Below are 20,996 nucleotides of genomic sequence, written 5' to 3'. Positions count from 1 at the left end.
ATTTAAATATTATTTCTATCTCTCTTATTCCTGTAGGCTTCACTCATTGCACATTACGAAGAACAAATTTTTGTTTTACCGCACTAAATATTATGAGTGACAAGATGAAATGTTCAAAAACCAAAAAAAGAAAAAAACAAGAACTCCTGGGGGACAACTATAAGTTGAACAATTCTTTCAGCTCACACAGGGCTGAGAGATGTTAGAATTCTGACCAAACATCCCCCAGAGTGGAGATATTTGTTGAAACAGGGAATATGAGCTCTCAGCAGAATCATGCTTCCTAACATTAGGCCAAAACAAGCTTATATCTATATGCTAACACTAGTCTAAATCCATCCCTATAAAGCTTAAATACAAGCCATGAAAAGATCAAAGAGATTTGAAAGTAATTTCACTCCTGCCAGAACAAAGTCTAACACTCTTTAAAGAAAGGCAACAAGGGCCGGCTGAGTGGCTCAGTTGGTTAAGAGCTCGCTCAAGAGTTTGAGCTCTGAGCAACAGTGGTTCGAGTCAGCCCGAGCTGAGCAGCCGTGAGCTGCCAACAGGTGGCGGGATGGCTCAGCTAAAAAAAAGAAAAAAAAAAGAAAGGCAACAAAATCCAGAATTCAACATCATAAAATTCACAATGCCCACAATATAATAGAAAATTACTAGATGTACAAAAAATTAGGAATATTAAGACCCATAACCACTAGGAAAAACAATAAAAATGAACCTATATGTGATAGAGAATATAGTATTATATATATTAGCACATAAGGACTTTGGCTATTACATATACATTCAAGAACACAACAAAAACATTAAAAAAAAAAGGAAAATATTAAAAGAACCAAATAGAACTTCTAAAAGATAATACATGACCACAAAATTCCATTAACCCAGATATACAAGGCTGACTTACTATAAGAAAATCAATCAGTGCCATTCACCATGTTAGAATTAATATATATCAGGCCAAGTAAGGCAGAAAAAAGTATTTTACAATCTTCCATACCGATTCTTGATAGAAACTCTCAGCAGATTAGAAATAGAAGAGAGCTCAGTCAACCCGGAAAAGGGCATCTATGAAAAGCCAACAATTAATGTTATAATTTATGGTAAAAGACTAAATATTTTCCCCCTAAAACCAGGAACAAGGCAAAGGGTAATCATTCTCACTAACTCTAGTCAACATTTTACTGGAAGACCTAGCCCTGACATAAAGCATACATACACACACCAAAAATCCCACAATAAAATGCATACAGGGGTGACTGGTTAGCTCAGTTGGTTAAGAGCATTGTGCTGATAACACCAAGGTTGCTGGTTTGATCCCCGCATGGGCCACTGTGAGCTGCGCCCTCCTTGAAAAAGTCAACTATGCCATTGTAACATGAAAGCAATGTGTAACCAATGACCATGGCTGTTCCCCAATTAAAAAAAATTTTAATAAAAAAATAATAACTTTTAAAAATGCATACAGATTGGAAAAGAAGTAAAACTACTTTTTTTGAAGATGATGTGATCATGTACACAGGAAATCTTAGGGAAGGTATAAAAAAATCTAACAGAATACTTCATTTTAGCAAGACTGCAGGATACGGGGTCAATTTAAAAGCGGCAGTATTTCTATGTATTAGCAAAAAATAACTGGAAAAAGAAATAAAAAGTACAATTCTATTTATAAAGCATCCCAAAACTTGAAATACTTTGGGATAAATTTAATAATAAATTTAATAAGACACTTATTGACCCTCTTACATGTATGATGAAAACCATACAATGTTACTGACAGAAACTAAAAACGACCTACATAAATGTGGAGATAGACCATAATAATTGATTAGAAGACTCAATATTATTCAAATACAACTCTGCACAGATTGTTTACATAGATTAAATGCAATCCCATTCAAAATGTGAAGCTGATGCTAAAATTCACACAGATACACTAAGGATCTAAAGCAACCACTTAAAAAATGTTAGGGGGTGGGGACTCATGCTACAAGATTTCAAGACTTACTGTAAAGCTACAATAAAGGCATTAAGTGTATTGGAGAAAAATGTTATCAGTCAATGAAACAATTTAGATTCCAGAAATATCCCTGTACATATATGATTGACTGATTTTCAAAAAAGTAACAAAAATAATTCAAGGAGAAAAGAGTAATCTTTTCAACAAATGATACTAGGACAATTTCATATCCATATTAAAGAAAACTTAAACTCTTACTTTACACTATAAACAAAAATTAACTCAAAATATAGCATAGACCTAAATGTAAAACCTAAAACTATAAAACTCCTAGAAGAAAATGGGGGGAAAAATCTTTTTGACTTTGGGATAGGCAAAGATTTCTTAGATATAACACATATCACTAAAGAAAAAAACTGATTAATTGAAAATTCATCAGAGTTTTAAAAATTTAGTCTTCAAAAGCCACTGTTAAGAAAACAAAAAGGCTGGCCGGCCGAGTGGCACGTTGGTTAAGAGCTGGCTTGGGACGCCAGAGGACCCCGGTTCGGATCCCACATATGAGGGCCTGCTGAACAACAGCTCAACCTGGAGCTAGGCTACCGTGAGTCTCCGGCGACGGTGTAGGCTGCAGCCCCTGCTGCAGTGGGTTGCCATGGGCTACCGTGTGTAGCCAGCAGCCAGTATGAGTGACCCTCAAGCCACCGTGAGCGGCTGTACAGAAGCCAGTGACTGATCTGCCTTGCCTGGGAAGAGCCCAATGATGGTGCCAACTTGGGCCAGTGAAGCAACGTCCTCCACAACTAGACTGAAGAACAAAACGACAGCAACTTGTCTGTTCCCCTTCCCCTAATTCCCCAGCGCTGTTCCCATCCCCCAATTCCCAATAAAAATCTTAAAAAAAAAAAGGCATAATGGGATAAAATACAGCTAATAAGCATGTGAAAAAATGTCCAATATCATTATTTACCAGTGAAATGCAAATTAAAACTACAATGAGAAAGCACTATAAATCTACCAAAATGGTTAAAATTGACATGTGATGGCAAAAATGTAGAGAAACTCTCACGCTATTGGCCAGTACAACTACTTTAAGAGCCTGGCAGTTTCTTAAAAAATTAAACACATACCTACCCCGAGATCAAGAAAGTTCAAAACACAAAAGTCTGTGCAAAGACTTGTACAAGCGTGTTCACAGACACTTAATTTTAATAGTAAAAAATTTTAACCTGCTCAGGTGTTCAACAGAAAAAGGCCTAAATAAACTGTTGTATATTCAGATGATGGAATACTATTTGGTAATAAAAAGGAATTAACTGCTTACACATGAAACAACGTGGATGAATCTTAAGGACAATATGCTTGATCAAAGGAGGTCTACACTGTATAATTCAAGTTCATGAATAGTTGAAACTAATCGATAGTTAAAAATAGTAAAAAAAGAGTTGCTTCTGGGGTAAAGGGTAGTAGACTGACTGAAAAATGGTGTGGAAAGAATTTTTTGGAATGATGCTATGTTGTGTAACATGAATGGGGTTTGAGTTACATAGGTGTATGTATTTGTCAAAACTCATTTAATGGTACACTATAGTTTTGTGCTTTTCACTGTATCTAAACTTTACATTAAAAAGGAAGTAAATATACATACATATATTTCCAGCTATTTATATGTGTGATGAAGTGTTGCGGGATAAACTATACTGATGTCCACAATTTACTTCAAAACGCATCAAAAAATAAGATGAAGTGATAAATGGAAAGAGAGATGGATAAATGGATAAATACGGGAGAAAGAAAATATACCAAATTGTTAACTGCAGAATCTAGCTAGTATGTATATGGGTTTTTACTGTACAATTCTTTAACAATTTTAAATTATAATAATAAAATGGGAAAAATAGTATTTTAAAGCTAAAAGTTGTGGGCTGGCCAAGTGGCTCAGTTGGTTAAGAGCATGAGCTCTGAGCAACAGCGTCACCGGTTCAATTCCCACATGGGCCAGTGAGCTGTGCCCGAGCTGAGCTGCTGCTGAGCTGCCAACAGATGGCAGGATGGCTCAGCTGATGAGAGCACATGCTCCTAACAACAAGGTTTCCGGTTCGACTCCTGCACGGGATGGTGGGCTATGCCCACCCGCAACTAAAATTGAACAGGTACCTTGAGCTGAGCGGCCGCGAGCTGCCAAAGGGCGGACGGATACCACTGGACTTGGAACTGAGCTAGCTGTGTCCTCCACAACTAAGATCAAAGGACAACAACTTGGCTGTTCCCCTTCCCCAATTCCCCAATAAAATCTTTAAAAACCAAACAAACAAACAGAAAAACTAAAAGTTGCAAAAGACTTTTAAAAATGTTTAGGCCTATTTAAAAAAGACCCAAACGTTACTTATAGAAGTGAAAAATAGAGTGGCTAAAATTTTTAAAACCTCAATGAGCAGTGTTATGTCATTACTTGAAAAAACGGAAAGAAACAAACTGTACTTAGAAAAAAACAGACAAAAGACTTCAACTCAAGTTTCACAAAGAACACAGGATAACACACATGAAAAGCTGCTCAACCTCAATATTAACTCCAGAAATGAGCTACTATTTTACACCTACCTGATTCGCATGGAATATAAAGTATGACTGCATCAAAAGTTGGCATTGATTAGAGCTATAGCGACTCTTCCACACTGCTAGTGCAAGTGTAAATTCATACAACCACTTTGCAAAATGGTTGACATGACCTAGTAAAGTTGACTATGCCTAAATTATCTGACCTCGCATTCCATTGCGAGGTATTCCTTTACTTTTTTTCCCTCCAACTAACACATTTCATCTGAAAGTGGCAAGTGCTGGGTCACAGACACTTCATGACAGAATTCTCTGATGAGTACTAGAATTGCCAGTCTTTTCCCCAGAAAAAGTCTTACATGTGTACCAGGAAACTGATATAAGATTTCACAGTGGTACTGTTGATAATACTAAAAATCTGGAAACCGAAATGTCCATTATGAGTAGAACAGATGAGTATTTGTGATACAGTCAAACAATGGAATCCTATGTAGCAGTAAAACGAATGAATGAAAGCTACAGTCAGCCACCAACATGGCTCTGTTTCAGGAATATACTAGTGAGTGTAAAAAAGCAAGTTGTGGAAGAATGCATACAATATGGGCCCACCAATATGTTGCATAGGAATACAAATCCATGTGGCAAAACTTTAAAGAAAAGTGAATGATAATTATAAAAATCAGGATTTTAGTTTCATGAGAGAGAGGACCTGCAGAAGGGCCTCAAAGGGAATGAAAATGTTCTATTTCTTAAATTGGGTGGTAGGTACTCACATATGCATTACATTGTTCATCTTTATACCTTACATATTAATTTGTGAATATTATGTTGGGATTTATTCAAACTATAATATTTAATACAGGTAAAATATAATACATGACTCTTAAATACCTAAAATGATAAAATAATATACTTTGCCTACCCGAAAAATCTTGTGCATCCTCATGGTGGCTGAACAAAAGACAAATCTTGTGAGAAGCAAGCGAAGAAATTCATCTCCAAAAAACTGGAGGAATGCCTGATCTGCAAAGAGGAGAAAGGTGACAGCAAAAGGATGCTTCAATGGAAAATACATTTCAAAGGGGAAGAAAAGTTCAGGACAACCTTTTCAACTTTCCTGCCTTCAACAAATACCTTTAAGAATTCAAACAGTTCAAACAATTTAAACAATTTTAAACCATTATAGTACTTTCTGTTAAGTGTGCAGTTAGATTAGTAGGGTACCTATTGAACGTGAATGGGTCAGTAGCTGGGCAATATCGCGGTTGATTTTTCGAAGATATTCTTGACACTTTTCCCATAGGCCTCTACGCATGCTTGACAATCCAGAGACAAATAGGAAGGCCATTAGAGGATTGTTCAAAAAGAGAGTGAAGAGGCTACCTCGTTGAGATTGATCTGTAATAACAAACATGTTTTATATATACAGACAACAGTTTTGCAAAAGATAAGAGATGCATTTGAGGAACATTTTAATACACTGATAATGTATAAACTTAAAGCTATATCATTAAATCATAATTCAACAAAGTAGATTCTGCATGGAACTACAAAACCATATCCCAGTTAATATTGCTTTTTTGCTGAACAAACTTTACAGCCTAATAAACTTAAATGGAAAATGAACATATTCCTTTGCCTCCCCGCCCCAACTAAAAATATTCATACAAATATGGCAAGGGCTGGACGACAGGCAGTTCAGGATAGAATTCTCTGACGAGGACCAGAATTGCCAATCTTTTTCACTCTCTTTAGTTAGTTGCTCTCTCTCTGTCTATCCCTTAAACATCAGTATTTTCTATATTTGGCCCTATACATTGCTGATCTCACCTACTCCCATAATTGCAATGATTATTTATATACCCCCTGATTCCCTTTTTGCTATCTGCAGCCTAGACTGAGCTCCTTAGGTCCAGAACTTAATATTTCACTGGTCCAAACTGAGACACAGACACACTATGAAGCGTAAAATATACGTGGGATGTCGAAGCCTCAATACAAATAGACATATTGCTCACAATAATTTCACCGGCTTCTTTCTACTTAAAAAAAAACAACATGTGGCTACCAAAAAAGTTAAAATTACATAGGCGACTCCCATATTATTTCTATTGGATAGTTTCTCTAGACTGCTATATTCAATCTAACTCTCAAAGGTAACTTTGAACTCAACATGTCAAAAATTGAAAACAAAATTTTCCCCTTTGTTCTCTTATAAATCTTCTTATCCAGTATCATTATTTCCACCAGTACCTCAGCCAGAAACCTGCACGTCCATTCCTGCCGCCTTCCTCTCCCTTATTTCTTCATCATCACCACGTCCATCACCAAGTCCTGTTGGTTCTCTGGGCTTAGTATCATTGAAGCCAGCTAACCAGCCACTGTCCCTGCTCCGGCCACCACCATCTCCCTATTTCCATCAATGCTCCTCTCCTCTTGATTCTACACAAAGTTAACTGAATACTCTTTCATGTTACTGCTCTTTTTAAAATCTTTTGATGGCACCCCCCAATTGTCCTCCATTTAAATCTCTTAACAAATCATAAAAGGTTTTTCATAATTCAGCCACACACGGGGCCAGCCGAGTGGCTCAGCCGATTAAGAGTTGGCTTAAGAGTGCAGGCTGTGAGCAACAGGACCACCAGTTCGATTCCCATATGGGCCAGTGACACTGCGCCCAAGCTGAGCTGTCGCTGTGCTGCCAACAGGTGGAAGGATGGCTCAGCTGGTGTAACAACAAGATTGCCTGTTCAGTGGTGGGCTATGCCCACCTGCAACTAAGACTGAACTCAGCACCTTGAGCTGAGCTGCCGCCCGGATGGCTCAGTGGATAGAGCGCGTGCTCTTAACAACAAGGCTATGGTTTGACTCCTGCATGGGATGGTGGCTACGCCCACCCTCAACTAAGATTGAACACAGCACCTTGAGGTTAAGAGGCCATGAGCTGCCAATGGGAAGCCAGATGGCGACTGGTGCCCTCCACAACGAAGACTGAAGAACAACAACTTGGCTGGTCCCCTTCCCCAATACTGTTCTCCTCCCCCAATCCCCCTATAAAATCTTTTAAAAAATAATAATTCAGCCACACAATCCTAAACTATATCCTTTAACTAGCAGAAACTACTTTAATTTCTCTAAATGTTCCATAAACTCTCATCTCAGAGCTCTTATCTCAGGGCTTACGTGCTATTTCTCTGCTAGAATACTCTTTTTCAACCATTTCCCATCCCCACCTCATTCTACATATCCTTCAACTCCACCTTAAACATCATTGCATCCACTCTCTTCATTTTCAAGGGCTCTTTAAGAGTTCCACATGCTTCCTCCAGTGAAACACTAATAGCACCCACGGTAATTGTTAGGTTGTCTGTATCGTCTACCAGATGGTCAGCTCTGTGAGACATATAACTGTGTTTGTCTGGTCAGAGTGTTATCGCTTACATCTAGCACTAATATATACCTAATAAATAAATGTCGAATAACTGTTTATTGGATGACTGAAGTAACTCTTTGTGAAAGAGAAAACTGTAGACTTTAGATACCAGAGACACAGGAATCTAATTTGCCATTCCAAATACTTAGGTATTGGCTAGTTTAGTGTCCAGATGGGGAACAGTTAGGGATTAGAGATCTAATCTTTACAGCACAAAAGATAGGATACTGGACTAAAAAAATACTAAGGACATACATTACAACTAAGTATAGTAGTAATAATGATAGTTAGCACATATGGAATTCCTATTATATACCCAGAATTATTTTATGAGGTAGTTACTACTATTATTTCCATTTGATAGGAAATAAACTGAGGCACCAAATGGCTAAGTGACTTCCTAAGGTCACACAGCTATTAAGTGGCTGAGTTGGGATTCAAATTCAGTTTGCCTCCAGACTCTGTTATTATCCTATACAAAGAGGGTGCCAAAAATATGTATACACCTTTGTTTTTTTTTTTTTTTTTTTTAAAGCTGAGCCATCCTGCCAGGCAGCTCAGCTCAGGCCAGGAATTGAACCAGCGATCCTGTTGCTTAGAGCTCGCACTCTTGAGCGAGTTCTTAACCAACTGAGCCACTTGGCCGGCCCCATGTATACACATTTTAAGAAAGGGAAAAACAATATTAAAATTGTAATATTCAATATATACCGATAACAAAAGATGAATACAAGTCATGTGGATACATTTTTTGTGACACACCTGGTGGCACCCCCAGTACAATAAAGTCTTTCAGACCAAATAACCTTGGTATTAACCCATTAGACCATGCAATTTTAAATAAAGCTGCCTTTTGACAGGACACATTGATAACAAAAAGTACTCTCAAGTAACTGGAAGGCGTCATATTTCTCCAGAAATGATAAGCCACAGGTTAACCGAGTCCTCAAAGCAGGAGAATTTTACCGTTGTTTGAAGGTAAGTTCTATCCCTTAGTAATTTGACTTTTGGATACATGAACTTACTATTTCTACATGTTTTTTTCCCTGTTAAATAGCAGAACTTACCTTAAAACAACGGTGAATAGTCTCCAGCTTCTCTCAGGCATTCAACTGCTGACCATCACTTCCTGTGTCAAACTATGTCAGCAGACAGGACTTCAGGCTGGGAAGTAGCAGTAAAATGCCATCTCCCACAGAGAGACATCAGCACTATTCACAGTCAGGGAGATAGTGAAACAGTGACAAGTACTGCTAAAACAGGGTTAAGGCTTGTTTAGTATTTTACCTAGCTTAATGATCTGGGAGTTAGAACCAGGTTTTGTGTTGCTGATTAAGGACAAGTTATTCAAGACAAAAAGGTCTTTCATTTCTCATTCAGCTGAGAAATGTCATTCTGGCACACTGAGAAGAGGTTCTTTTATTAAAAAAAAAAATACAACATGGTAAAAATGCTAATAAAAGAAACCCTTTAAATTGTGCCAGTTTAGGGTATCCTAAGTCTTATGCATAGGCTGAGAAGTTTTCTAGACCAGAAATCTTAGCCTTAAAAGATGCCTAAAATATGTAGCCAGAGATACAGGAAATTGTGGTAGATGGATGAAGACAAGCTCACGAAAACAAAGAGCTGCAAACCAAATTTCAAAATTCACAAATCATGAGTTCCCCAAGAGCAAGGGACCAAAACCACCCTTTTCTCAGGAATGCTTTACCATTTATTTGAAATTATCTCAGGGCCTAATGGTAGCACATTAAAGAAGTCTGGTGGTTGGCCAGACTTCTGGGTTGGTTTCAGACTGACACCTGCCCCATTAAACACTATAATTGACATGGAATCATTATCGGTGGGGGGAACAAAGATCAGTATTATTTAAAATGCAGATAGTGTTTATTTGCAACCTATGGATATAAGAGGTAATGACAGAACATACCTTGTAAAGCTTTTGGATATGCTGTAGGAGAAAGCAAGCAGACTAGTGGCTGTCCAAATAAGTTTGTGAAATTCTGTAATATATAAGAATTTAAAACGTTCATTAAAGCTTTGACCAATGGTAGTTAGTAATTTTCCAAAGCACATCATTAGTGTGTGTATAGATTGGGCCCATTGACTCATAGCAGCTGCAGAAAGATCAGTAACAGCTGAAGAGACTGTCATTCATGCCTAACTACCATGCAAAACAGGCTTTCTTAAAATAGTGACATTTACTAAGTGAACTATTGATTTTAAAAATAAAGGCATGGATATTGTTGCAGTGTTACAGGGAGAGGTCACTGGGCTGCCTACCAAGAGGCCACCCATTAGTGAAGATATATTCACAGAGGGGAATTTTCCAAGATCTAGGATCTGGCTCTCGGCCTCACGGGCTCTAAAACCCAACTTACTGGTCTGTGAAGATTGGCTCCATCTCACTGTCAATCATATTAACGAGTACTCATACAGAATGATGTAGAAAAACAGAATGTCAATGTGTTAATTTACAGTGAGAATTAAAATGACACTCAAACTAGAATACTCCTTGCGTGATTAAGGATATCCTTTCCCTAAAGGCAGATCTATGTGGGAAATAAAATTAGAAACTGTTTGGTTAAAACTCCTAAAAATAAACTTAATAAGAAGTGAAAAAAACATAATTATAAAACTCTCCTGAATCATAAAAATGAAGACTAGAACAAATGAAAAGACACACTATATTTTTAGCGAGGAACCCATTCTAAAGATGTCATACTAATTTGTTAAAACATAAACCAACCTCAACAAAAATAGCCACAGATTTTTTTCCTGCAACTAAAAAAAGTCGTAAAGTTCATATGGAAAAAGTAGATTAGCCAGGAAAACTCTGAAAAAGAAGAGCAAAGAGGGAGAAAAAGATTCATTGAATATTAAAACATACTTTAAAGCCTCGGTAATTAAAATATGCGGCAAAGGCATAAGAGTAGGCAGAGGACCAATGGAAGAGAATAAAGAGTCCAGAATTAGACCCCAGAACAGACAGGACTGGAGTACACATGACAAAGATGACAGTTCAAATTGGTAGGAAAAACTGGATAGACATGTAGAAAAAAGGTGGCTCCACACTTCACACCAGATACAAGGCCAAGTTCCAAATATGTCCAAGATTTAAATGTAAAAAATTAAAGTGCTAAAAGAAACTATAGAAAATAAGGATTTTTGTAACCTAGATCTTCCTAACTATCATGATTAATAAACCCAGTTCAAAAATCAAAGGCTTGTGCATAGTAAAATACAGCATAAACTAAATAAAAAACCAGATGATGAACTGGGGAATATATATGCAACTCACATAACAAAGGATTAATCTCCTTAATATAGAAAGGGCTTTTCCAAATCCATAAGAAAGACCATTGATTGACCCAATAGAAAAATGGGTGAAAGAGAATTCACAGATAAGAGAATACAATTGGCTCAAATATAAGAAAAGATGCTCAACCGTACTGGTAAAGAAAAATAAATAAAAATCAAATCTACACCAAATCACCATTTTTTAACCTTTTGGTTTAGTAAAATTTCTAAGTTTGAGAATATACACTGTTGGCAAAAATATGGGGAAACAAACACTGATACGTAAATGGTAGGAGTATAAGTTGGTATAAACTACTTAGAAGACAATTTGGCAGTATCTATTGAATTCAAATGCATGTTCCATTAACACGGCAATTCCACAACCAGGAACATTCCCTATGAATATACTCTCAAACATGTGAAAATATCGTTAAGTCCTCAGTTACTCCTTGCAGCATTATTAGTAACAGAAGAGGACTGGAAACAAACGGACAGCAAGAAGAGACTGGTAGAATAATTATGGCACAACTATATGATGGAATACTATGCAGCTATGAAAAAAGAATGGGGACATTTTCTCTTTTTTTATTAGTTTCAGGTGTACAAAAAATATAATTAGACATTTACACCGATCACAAAGTGATAGCCTCCCCAACCCCCCGAGTCTATTACCCCTCTGACATTGTACATACCTATTACAATACGAATGACTATATTCCCTATGCTGTACTTTACATCCGTGACTATACATATATATACTTAATTATAGGTGACATTGAATATTATTTTATTAGTTTCAGGTATACAGCACAGTGGTTAGGCATTTATATGTTAATACTGTGAAACGATTCCCCCCATAAGTCTAATACCCATCTGACACACTCCATAGTCTATAGACTATACTCCCCATACTGTATTTCACATCCCTGTGACTATTTTGTATCACCAATTTGTACTTTCTAATTCCTTCACCTTTTCCCTGATCCCCAACCCCTGTTTCATCTAGCAATCATCAGTTTTTTTCTCTGTATCTATGAGTCTATTTCTGTTTTGTTGGCTTGTTTACTCTGTTTAGATTCCACATATAAGTGAGATCATATGGTATTTGTCTTACTCAGTTTGACTTATTTCATTTAGCATAATATCCTCTAGGTCCACCCATGATGTTGCAAATGGTTAAGATTTTATTCTTCTTTATGACAGAGTAATAGTCCATTGTATATATAAATGTACCACAGTTTCTTCATCCAATCATCTACTGATGGGCATTTCGGTTGTTTCCATGTGATAGCTATTGTGAATAGTGCTGCAGTAAAACCAGGTGCATATATATTTTTTCAAATTAGTGTTTTGGATTTCTTTGGATAAATACCCAAGAGTGGAACTGCTGGGTCATAAGGTAGATCTATTTTTAAGTTTTTGAGGAACCTCCATACTGTTTTCCGTAGTGGCTGCACCAATTTGCAATCCCACCAATGATGCACGAAGGTCCCCTATTCTCCACATCCTGAACAACACTCGTTGTTTGTTGATTTATTGATGATGGCCATTCTGACAGGAGTGAGGTGGTATCTCATTTTAATTTGCATTTCTCTGATGATTAATGACGTTGAGCATCTTTTCATATGTCTATTGGCCATCTGCATGTTGTCTTTGGATAAATGTTTCTTCATGTCCTCTGCTCATTTTTAAATTGAATTGTTTGGTTTTTTGGTGTTGAGTTGTATGAGTTTTTCTTAATAAATTTTGGATATTAACCCCTTGGCAGATGTATCATTGGCAAATATCGTCTCCCATTCAGTAGCATGTCTTTTTGTTTTGTTGATGATTTCCTTTACTATGAAAACCCTTTTTAGTTTGATATGGTCCCATTTGTTTATTTTTTTCTTGTTTCCCTTGCCCGAGGGGATAGATCAGTAAAAATACTATTAAAGGTAATGTCTGAGAGTTTACTGCCTGTATTTTCTTCTAGGAGTTTTATGGTTTCAATTCTTATATTTAAGTCTTTAATCCATTTTGAGTTTATTCTTGTATATGGGGTAAGAAGGCAATCCAGTTTTATTTTTTGCATGTGTCTATCTAGTCTTCCCACCACCATTTATTAAATAGGCTGTCTTTAACCCAATGTAAATCTTTGCTTTGTTTGTCATAGATTACAATAAATGACCATATAGGCATGGATTTATTTCTGGGCTCTCTATTCTGTTCCATTGATCTATGCGTCTGTTTTTTATGCCAATACCATGCTGCTTTGGTTACTACAGCCTTACAGTATAATTTGATATCAGGTAGCATAATACCTCCAGTTTTGTTCTTATTTCTCAGGATTGCCACAGCTATTCAGGGTCTTTTATGTTTCCATATAAATTTTAGGATTATTTGTTCTAGTTCTGTGAAAAATACCATTGGTATTTTGATAGGGATTGCATTAAATCTATATGTTGCTTTGGGTGGTATGGACATTTTAACTATATTAATTATTCCTATCCATGAACATGGTATATGTTTCCATTTGTTTTTAGCTTATTAAAATTGTAATACTTAATATATACTGACAACAAAAAATGAATACAAGTAACATTTGACTTCTACAATTACAAGAGGTACTCAAAGTGGTTACCGGCAGCATAATTTTAATAGTTTTTTTTCCTTTCTTAAAATGTGTGCACATTTCTCTCTCTCTCTCTCCCCACACACACACACACACACACACACACACACACACACACACACACACACAGAGGCACACACACAATCAGAGTTCCAGATGGAGATGAGAGAGAAGTTGGGGCACAGCCAATATTTGAAGATACAATGGCTGAGAATTTCCCAGCAATAATGAAAAGCTCCAACCTACCAATTCAAGAAGTCTCACAATTTCCAATAGGTTCACTATAAAGAAACAAAACCTAGGCATATCACGGTGTAACTGTAGGATGCCAAAAACAAAGAGATGGGAGATGGTCTTTCAGAAGTGCTAGCAAGAAAGAAATGGAACGAGTCAGGCTGACTGGCAGAAGAGATCTTACATAACCAGGTAAGGAGGGTGAATGCTTTCACAGGCTGCAGCAATCTGCAGCCATCAGTCAAACAGGTCAAGGCTGTTGAGATAAATATGACTGTTCTGACAAATGTGTAAGTCATGTTCACTGGCAGAGATCCAGCTCTGTCATAATTATTTAAACACTCAAATTTTTTTCTTCTTCCAAAGAAAACAAAGCAGAACTAAAAGAAATGTTCAAAATCACTGGGGACTTTGAAGCTCCCACTTCTACATTACTACAGGTAAGGCCACGGCCACTTGCTGATTCCCTAAAGGAAATTTGAGAGGCACAATGTGGGCCATACGTGTTACACAGATCTTGGCATTTCAATAACTCTCCTCTGAAATGAGGCTCAGACTAGCACACAAAGCTCCTCTTTTCCTACGTGTGAAAAGAGCTTGGGTTTTGGAATGAGAAAGACTGTTGGAATCAGTTAAGCAAGATACTTAACCTCATAGGCAAAGTTTCCTCAACTACAAAGGATAATAGTGCCTACCTTCATCTAATCATTCAACTTATATTTACTAAGAATCTTTTAAGTGTGAGGCACTGGGGACATGAAGATCTACCTGTATACAAATATAAACACACACACACACAGACTTTAGGGAAAACACAGTGCAATGCTAAGAGTCACACCTTTATATTCCAGGCAGAAGAGTTGAGTCTGCTCTGGTGAGTATGACCAGACCACAAAGACAGACCTCAAGATGCTAACATCAGAGATTACCCAACTAAATGGTCCAGCTAGATTGTCACACCGACCAGTTCAACATGAAAAGCCCGATCCAGAGCCTCAGAGATTCTGACCATTTTGCTGACTTCCACTCTTAAATCTGAGCAGATAGGCAAAATTTAAAATACTCCGAGGACAGCCTCTAATATGACATATACAGGCAAAACCAAACACAAACAAACTGACATGATAGAAATAGATACCAAGCAGGGAGAATTTAAAAAACATTATTGATATTCTCAAAGGTAAGTGAATGTATTTCAATCAGATAAAAATCAAGATAATTATACACTTGTATGCATATGTGTTTTATATACATACACATACATCTATATCTTTAGGGAAGAAACATCTGAAGAACAAATTAAAAATCTTCATTAACAGGGTTAGAAGATAAAGGCAAGGGAGTTTCCTAAAGAGCAAAAAGACCAGAAGATGGAAAATAAAGGGCAAGAAAATCAAAGGACTCGATCAGAAGGTCTAATATATCAATGACAGAAGTTCTCAAAAGATGGAGCAAAGAAAATGCAGGAGAGTTGTGGTTTTTTTTGTTTTTTTTTAAGCTGAGCCATCCTGCCACCTGTTGGCAGCTCAGCGGCTGCTCAGCTCGGGCCGGGACTTGAACCGCTGTTGCTCAGAGCTCAAACTCTTGAGCGAGCTCTTAACCAACTGAGCCACTCGGCCGGCCCTAGAAAATGCAGGAGAGGAAGTCAATGGAACAACTCAAAAAAAATGGGCAGAGCCTCCAGACTGAAAGGACTCACCAAGTACACGCTAAGCACCATCGTTAAAAATAAACCCAGACCAGGACACGCTGTTTAGAAGGTAAAAATCACTGAGGACAAAGAGAAGGTCCATTAGCTTCCAGAGACTAAAACAAGAATCCAGAATTAGAATGCTTTGTGCTATTTAAGACATACTGGAAGATAGAATGCAATACAGCAATCAATACCTTCCAAACCCTGAAGGGCAATCTCTAATCTATACCGAAACGATCACTGAAGTGTGAGGGTAAATGAAAGATATTTGCAGAAGTGCAAGACCTCGAATGTTTTACTTCATGTTCACCCTTTCTCAGGGAGCTCCTCTAGGAGACCCTGCACCAAAATGAGAGTCATGTGTCGAAGAGGAAGACAAAGGATTCGGGAAACAGAGATCTAATAAGCAAGAGAGATGACAAATTCCCAGGATAATGATGAGAAGAGATTCTGGGATGAGAGCTGTGCAGCATATATGGAGGGCACCAGTTCAGACGCTGCAGGAGATAATTCATCACAAAGATACAATTAAGAGACTAATGCATCTGAACAATCTGAAAGGAGATTTAGACAACCGGTGAGGAGACAGGGGTTGAATTAGTGATATGTTCAGGAAAAAAATAAAAAGAACAAAGATAAACAATTATTTGCTCCAGGAAAAGCAGAAAGTTGCATAGGAAAGAAAAAGTTTATTATATGGCTGTTGAAAGCATTTTATAGTCAAAATAATATCAGCCCTAAATAGTCAACAAACTGGAAGTATGATGCAAGTCTTCAGTGTGGATAAAAAGATGTAAAAGGTATGAATGTAAGTTGGAGCTAGGAAGGAGAAAAGGAGCCAAATTTCTCTTCCATAATAGGATAGCAACACATAATGCCTAAAACTGAAAAATCAAGAAATATCAATACCAGCATGTTATTTAGAAAAATGATGGCAAATAGGGGTATGGCAAGACAGCAGGAAACTGCTGTTTTTAGTAACACCTGGTGGAACTCGCTTAGTAGTAGTTCTCACCCAGACAACACCCTGGAATTATGCAGACACCCAACCCCGCCCCCTACCCGATCAAGCCAATCACAATCACAGGAGTTGAGGCCCGGTACAAGTGGCTTTGAAAAGGACTCTGAAGGATTCAGATGCACAGAAATAACTGAGAATTCCAGCTTTAAACTATTATAAGCCTGAGTTACTTTCGTAAAAATAAAAATATAAGGGCCGGCCGAGTGGCTCAGTTGGTTAAGAGCTTGCTTAAGAGTGTGAGCTCTGAGCAACAGGGTCGCCGGTTCAATTCCTGGCCCGAGCTGAGCTGCCAACAGCTGCCAGCAGGTGGCAAGATGGCTCAGCTAGAAAAAAAAAAGTAATACTTAAATGAAGAACTACACATGAATGTTTGTGTTTATATGAAGAAGCATTTAGAAAACACATACATGTTCATAAAACATTTGCATGTAATGAAATCTACGTAGTGAAGTAGGTACTCGAAAAATAATACATGTCACCCAGTTCTCCTTTTTCATTAGAAACTTATAAAATGGTAGTTTAAGACTTTTTACACATGCTTTATGGGAAAGGTAAATATCAGACACCCTCATATGTTAACAGAGAACAGCATACTTAATTTACAGGCATTAAATAGTATTAATTTAAAAAAAAAACACAAATTGGTCTGTGCCATACTCTAATTTGCCTACTGCATATGGGCTCCCCATTTCATTTCTAAAGATCAGTATGTTCTGAACAATTTAAATTTTTAGAGGAGTGATACTGCATGTGTCATCAAAAGTAAACAAACAAAAAAATCCTTTCTATTTATTATTCCACCATTATCCTAGGTGTCGGAATATTAAAATCTAGAATTAAATCGTGATATATAATTAAGTAAATTCATTTCCAAGTATGCACAATGGTGTTTTTTAAAATCAGCATCCCATACTCATTCTACATCCAAAAAGCACTCTTAATGAAAGATATTCTTGAGATTATAAAAGGTATCAAATAATGTCCAATTAAATTGAAAGAAATTACTAGAATGCTAAAACACTCTAAATACATGCTGTAGCGTATTAAGATATACACTTGATCAACATATCCTGTCACATCATTAAATTGTAACAAATGATTCCTTTTCATTGACAAAGACACAGAATGCTTCTTTTTTGAATTCTGTGATGATACAAATGCCTGGAATCTTTTGGTTTTATAAGTTTAAATGGGAAATCCAATAAACCTTATCCTTCAGAAACCTCCCAACCCCTCAAAAAGATTAAAAACAGTAACACATACAATTTAAGAAAGTACACAGCTATCGGTAATTTTCCTAAAACTCAAAGTTGTAATGTTAAACTTGACAAAGTAGCTGGAGATATGCTGAACAAATTAGGGTGCATTAGAAGCTCTTGAAATCCAGGCTTTAAAAAGTGAAACTAAACATGAAAATTCGATGGAAAACATATGCTTGGGGTCAGCTCTCTTGGTTACCAGACATCTCCATCTCTCCTGAAATAAACCTACTAATGCTGCGTCTCCATTTAATTACATAACACCCACAACAGAAATAGTTTTAATTGGCAGTTTTCATATGCAGATCCCAGCATATTTCTGAACATATTGTTCCCTAACAAAATATTCCAACCATATACAAAGAACTCCAAAAATTCTGTTTTTATTTTCCTGTAAATTACTATAGTTTGAATTCTAATATCCTACTTCAAAGCGTTTTGCTGCTGGCACTCCATATATAATTACAGAAAAACACTGTGTCAAAATAGCAAAATATAAAACAAAGGATTTTCAAATTAGATGCCTGTTACTTATTTCAGCATTCGGGACCATCTTTTTCACTTATTGTCACAAATTAAAAAAAAGAAATTAAGTGCATCTAAAACAATTTCTGTTGCTATTCAATGACTGTACCTGTAAAACACAGGAAAGAAATTTTACTTAAAACATAGCAGCTCAGTGTGTAGAAGGGGGAAAAAAAAAGTTTGAAAACTAGGAAATAAAATTTGCCCATATACTTCTACCTCTATAAAAGAAAATGATTCTGGGTTATATAACAAAAATAAACCTTCTACCAGAGATCTTGGAAATCTTGAATTTTTTTTTTTCCTGAAGGAGGATTTATTATTTTCCACTGAGGGTCCATTCATGCGTTTTCTTCTTGTTTCTATTCATAGCACCAGATCCTGACTACCATGCACAACCTCAAAAGAAAAGAAAGACTAAATACAAACTGTGTAAAATGAAATAAAGCAAAATAAAAAGGCACATGTTAAGATTCGTTACCTCGGTTGGTGCCATAACGTCTAACGTGCAATAGTGCTCATGGAACTCACCTTATATGCAACACTATTGGATGAATCCACAATGATAAACAGGGGCTTCCTTGTGAAAGGATAGAGGTCTCCAGGGTGGAGGCTGGGCAAACGACAACAACAGTAACAATAAATAACTGAATAACTACATCAGCCAAGTCTTAGAATTTTTATTCTTCAGTTTGGTCTGCTAACATCTCCTTTTCATTGTAGTACTGAGAGAAAAACAAAGATTAATTAAGCAAGAGACAAAAAAAAATGTCTACATTGACCGGGACAGGCAAGTTGGTAGTTTGATTTGGAAAAAAATTCAGACATAATTATTATTCAAGAATATTCAAGGGCTGGATGAGTGGCTCGTTGGTTAAGAGTTGGCTTGGGAGCGCGAGCTCTGAGCAGCAGGGCCGCTGGTTCGGATCCCACATGAGCCAGTGACACTGCGCCCTCTACAGCTAAGATGGTGAATAACAGCTCGACCTAGAGCTGGGCTGCCATGAGTTGCCGGTGTTGGCGTAGGCTGCAGTGAGGCTGCAGTGCGCTGCCATAAGCTACCGTGAGTGGCCGGCAGCCAGCGTGAGCAGCCGGCGGTATGAGCTGCCATGAGCTGCTGTGAGCGGCCGTCCAATGGCCAATGACCGATCTGCCTCAGCCGTGAAGAGTGCAATGATCACAATACCAACATGGGCCAGTGAAGCAACGTCCTCCACAACTAGACTAAAGAACAAAAATACAGCAACTTTTCTGTTCCCCTTCCCCGATTCCCCAATGCTGTTCCTTCCCCCAATTACCCAATAAAATATTTAAAAAAAAAAGAATATTCAAGCTAAAAAGAAGTCTATATGTTTAAAGATGGACGAAAGATATATAACCTGAAAAATCTCAGAAGTCAACATTTAGGTACTTGTTTAGTATCTAAAAGCCCCTTTTAGAACATGTTTTGAAAACAAAGATGTAATAACACAACCTGATTTGTATTTCTTTTTTTTTAGATTTTTTACTGGGGAATTGGGGGAAGGGGAACAGACAAGTTGCTGTCTTTTTGTTCTTCATTCTAGTTGTGGAGGTCGTTGCTTCACTGGCCCAAGTTGGCACCATCATTGCGCTCTTCCCCAGCAAGGCAGATCAGTCGCCAGCTTCTGGACGGCCGCTCATGCTGGCTGCTGGCTACACACGGTAGCCCATGGCAACCCACCTGCCGTCACCAGCGACTCACAGCAGCCCAGCTCCAGGTTGAGCTGTTGTTCACTATCTTAGCTGTAGAGGGCACAGCATCACTGGCCCATGTGGGATCCAAACCAGCATCCTTGCTGCTCAGAGCTCGCGCTCCCAAGCCAACTCTTAACCAATGAGCCACTCAGCCGGCCCTTTTGGTATATATCAAGTATTACAATTTTAATACAGTTTTTCCTTTCTTAAAATGTGTATACATTTTTTGTCACCCTTGGTATATTTCAAATATAAGTTTTTCTAATATAAATCATTTACAACTGAGGACAACAGCAGCATCAGTGTATGACTGGGGGGGACGGTTAGCTATTATACACATAATTTGAAAAGTCTCTCTCTGCCCTCCCTTCCCCACTCTTTAATATGAACAGTTAACATTTTTATGTCAAGTGCTATTAGAAATACAATTTCAAATAAGTCCAGTTTCCTTCATGACCAGATTGCTATCTATCAGCTAGAGAAATTCTAGAACCAATTGGTCCAACCAGTGAATGTATTATACTTAAAAAAATAACACAGGGCTGGCCGAGTGGCTTGATGGTTAAGAACTCACTTGGGATGCCAGAGGGACCTGGTTCAGATCCCACATATGAGGGCCAGTGACACTGCCCTCTACAGCTAAGATGCTGAACAACAGCTCAACCTGGAGCTGGGCTGCCGTGAGTCG

The 20,996-nt window shown here is 37.5% G+C and overlaps 1 protein-coding gene across 2 annotated transcripts in view; it reads right to left on the bottom strand.

The window, feature by feature from the left end:
- SCAI (suppressor of cancer cell invasion) overlaps positions 1-20,996 on the bottom strand; it is a 63,372-nt gene that overhangs the window by 9,836 nt on the left and 32,540 nt on the right. The window contains exons 13-16 of one of the 2 annotated variants that reach the window (XM_019658830.1): positions 19,124-19,205; positions 9,880-9,952; positions 5,741-5,914; positions 5,439-5,539 (exon numbers count right to left, since the gene is read on the bottom strand). In XM_019658830.1, the coding sequence (XP_019514375.1) occupies positions 5,439-5,539; positions 5,741-5,914; positions 9,880-9,952; positions 19,124-19,205 (430 nt within the window). Of the gene's footprint in view, positions 1-5,438; positions 5,540-5,740; positions 5,915-9,016; positions 9,161-9,879; positions 9,953-19,123; positions 19,206-20,996 lie in introns of those variants that run through there. The other variant, XR_002125793.1, reaches the window with a different exon arrangement.

This window comes from Hipposideros armiger, unplaced genomic scaffold (genome assembly GCF_001890085.2).
Source record: "Hipposideros armiger isolate ML-2016 unplaced genomic scaffold, ASM189008v1 scaffold_290, whole genome shotgun sequence".
NCBI lineage: Eukaryota > Metazoa > Chordata > Mammalia > Chiroptera > Hipposideridae > Hipposideros > Hipposideros armiger.
The sequence above is the reverse complement of the archived record's forward strand: the minus strand, read 5'-3'. Positions and strand labels throughout refer to the sequence as shown.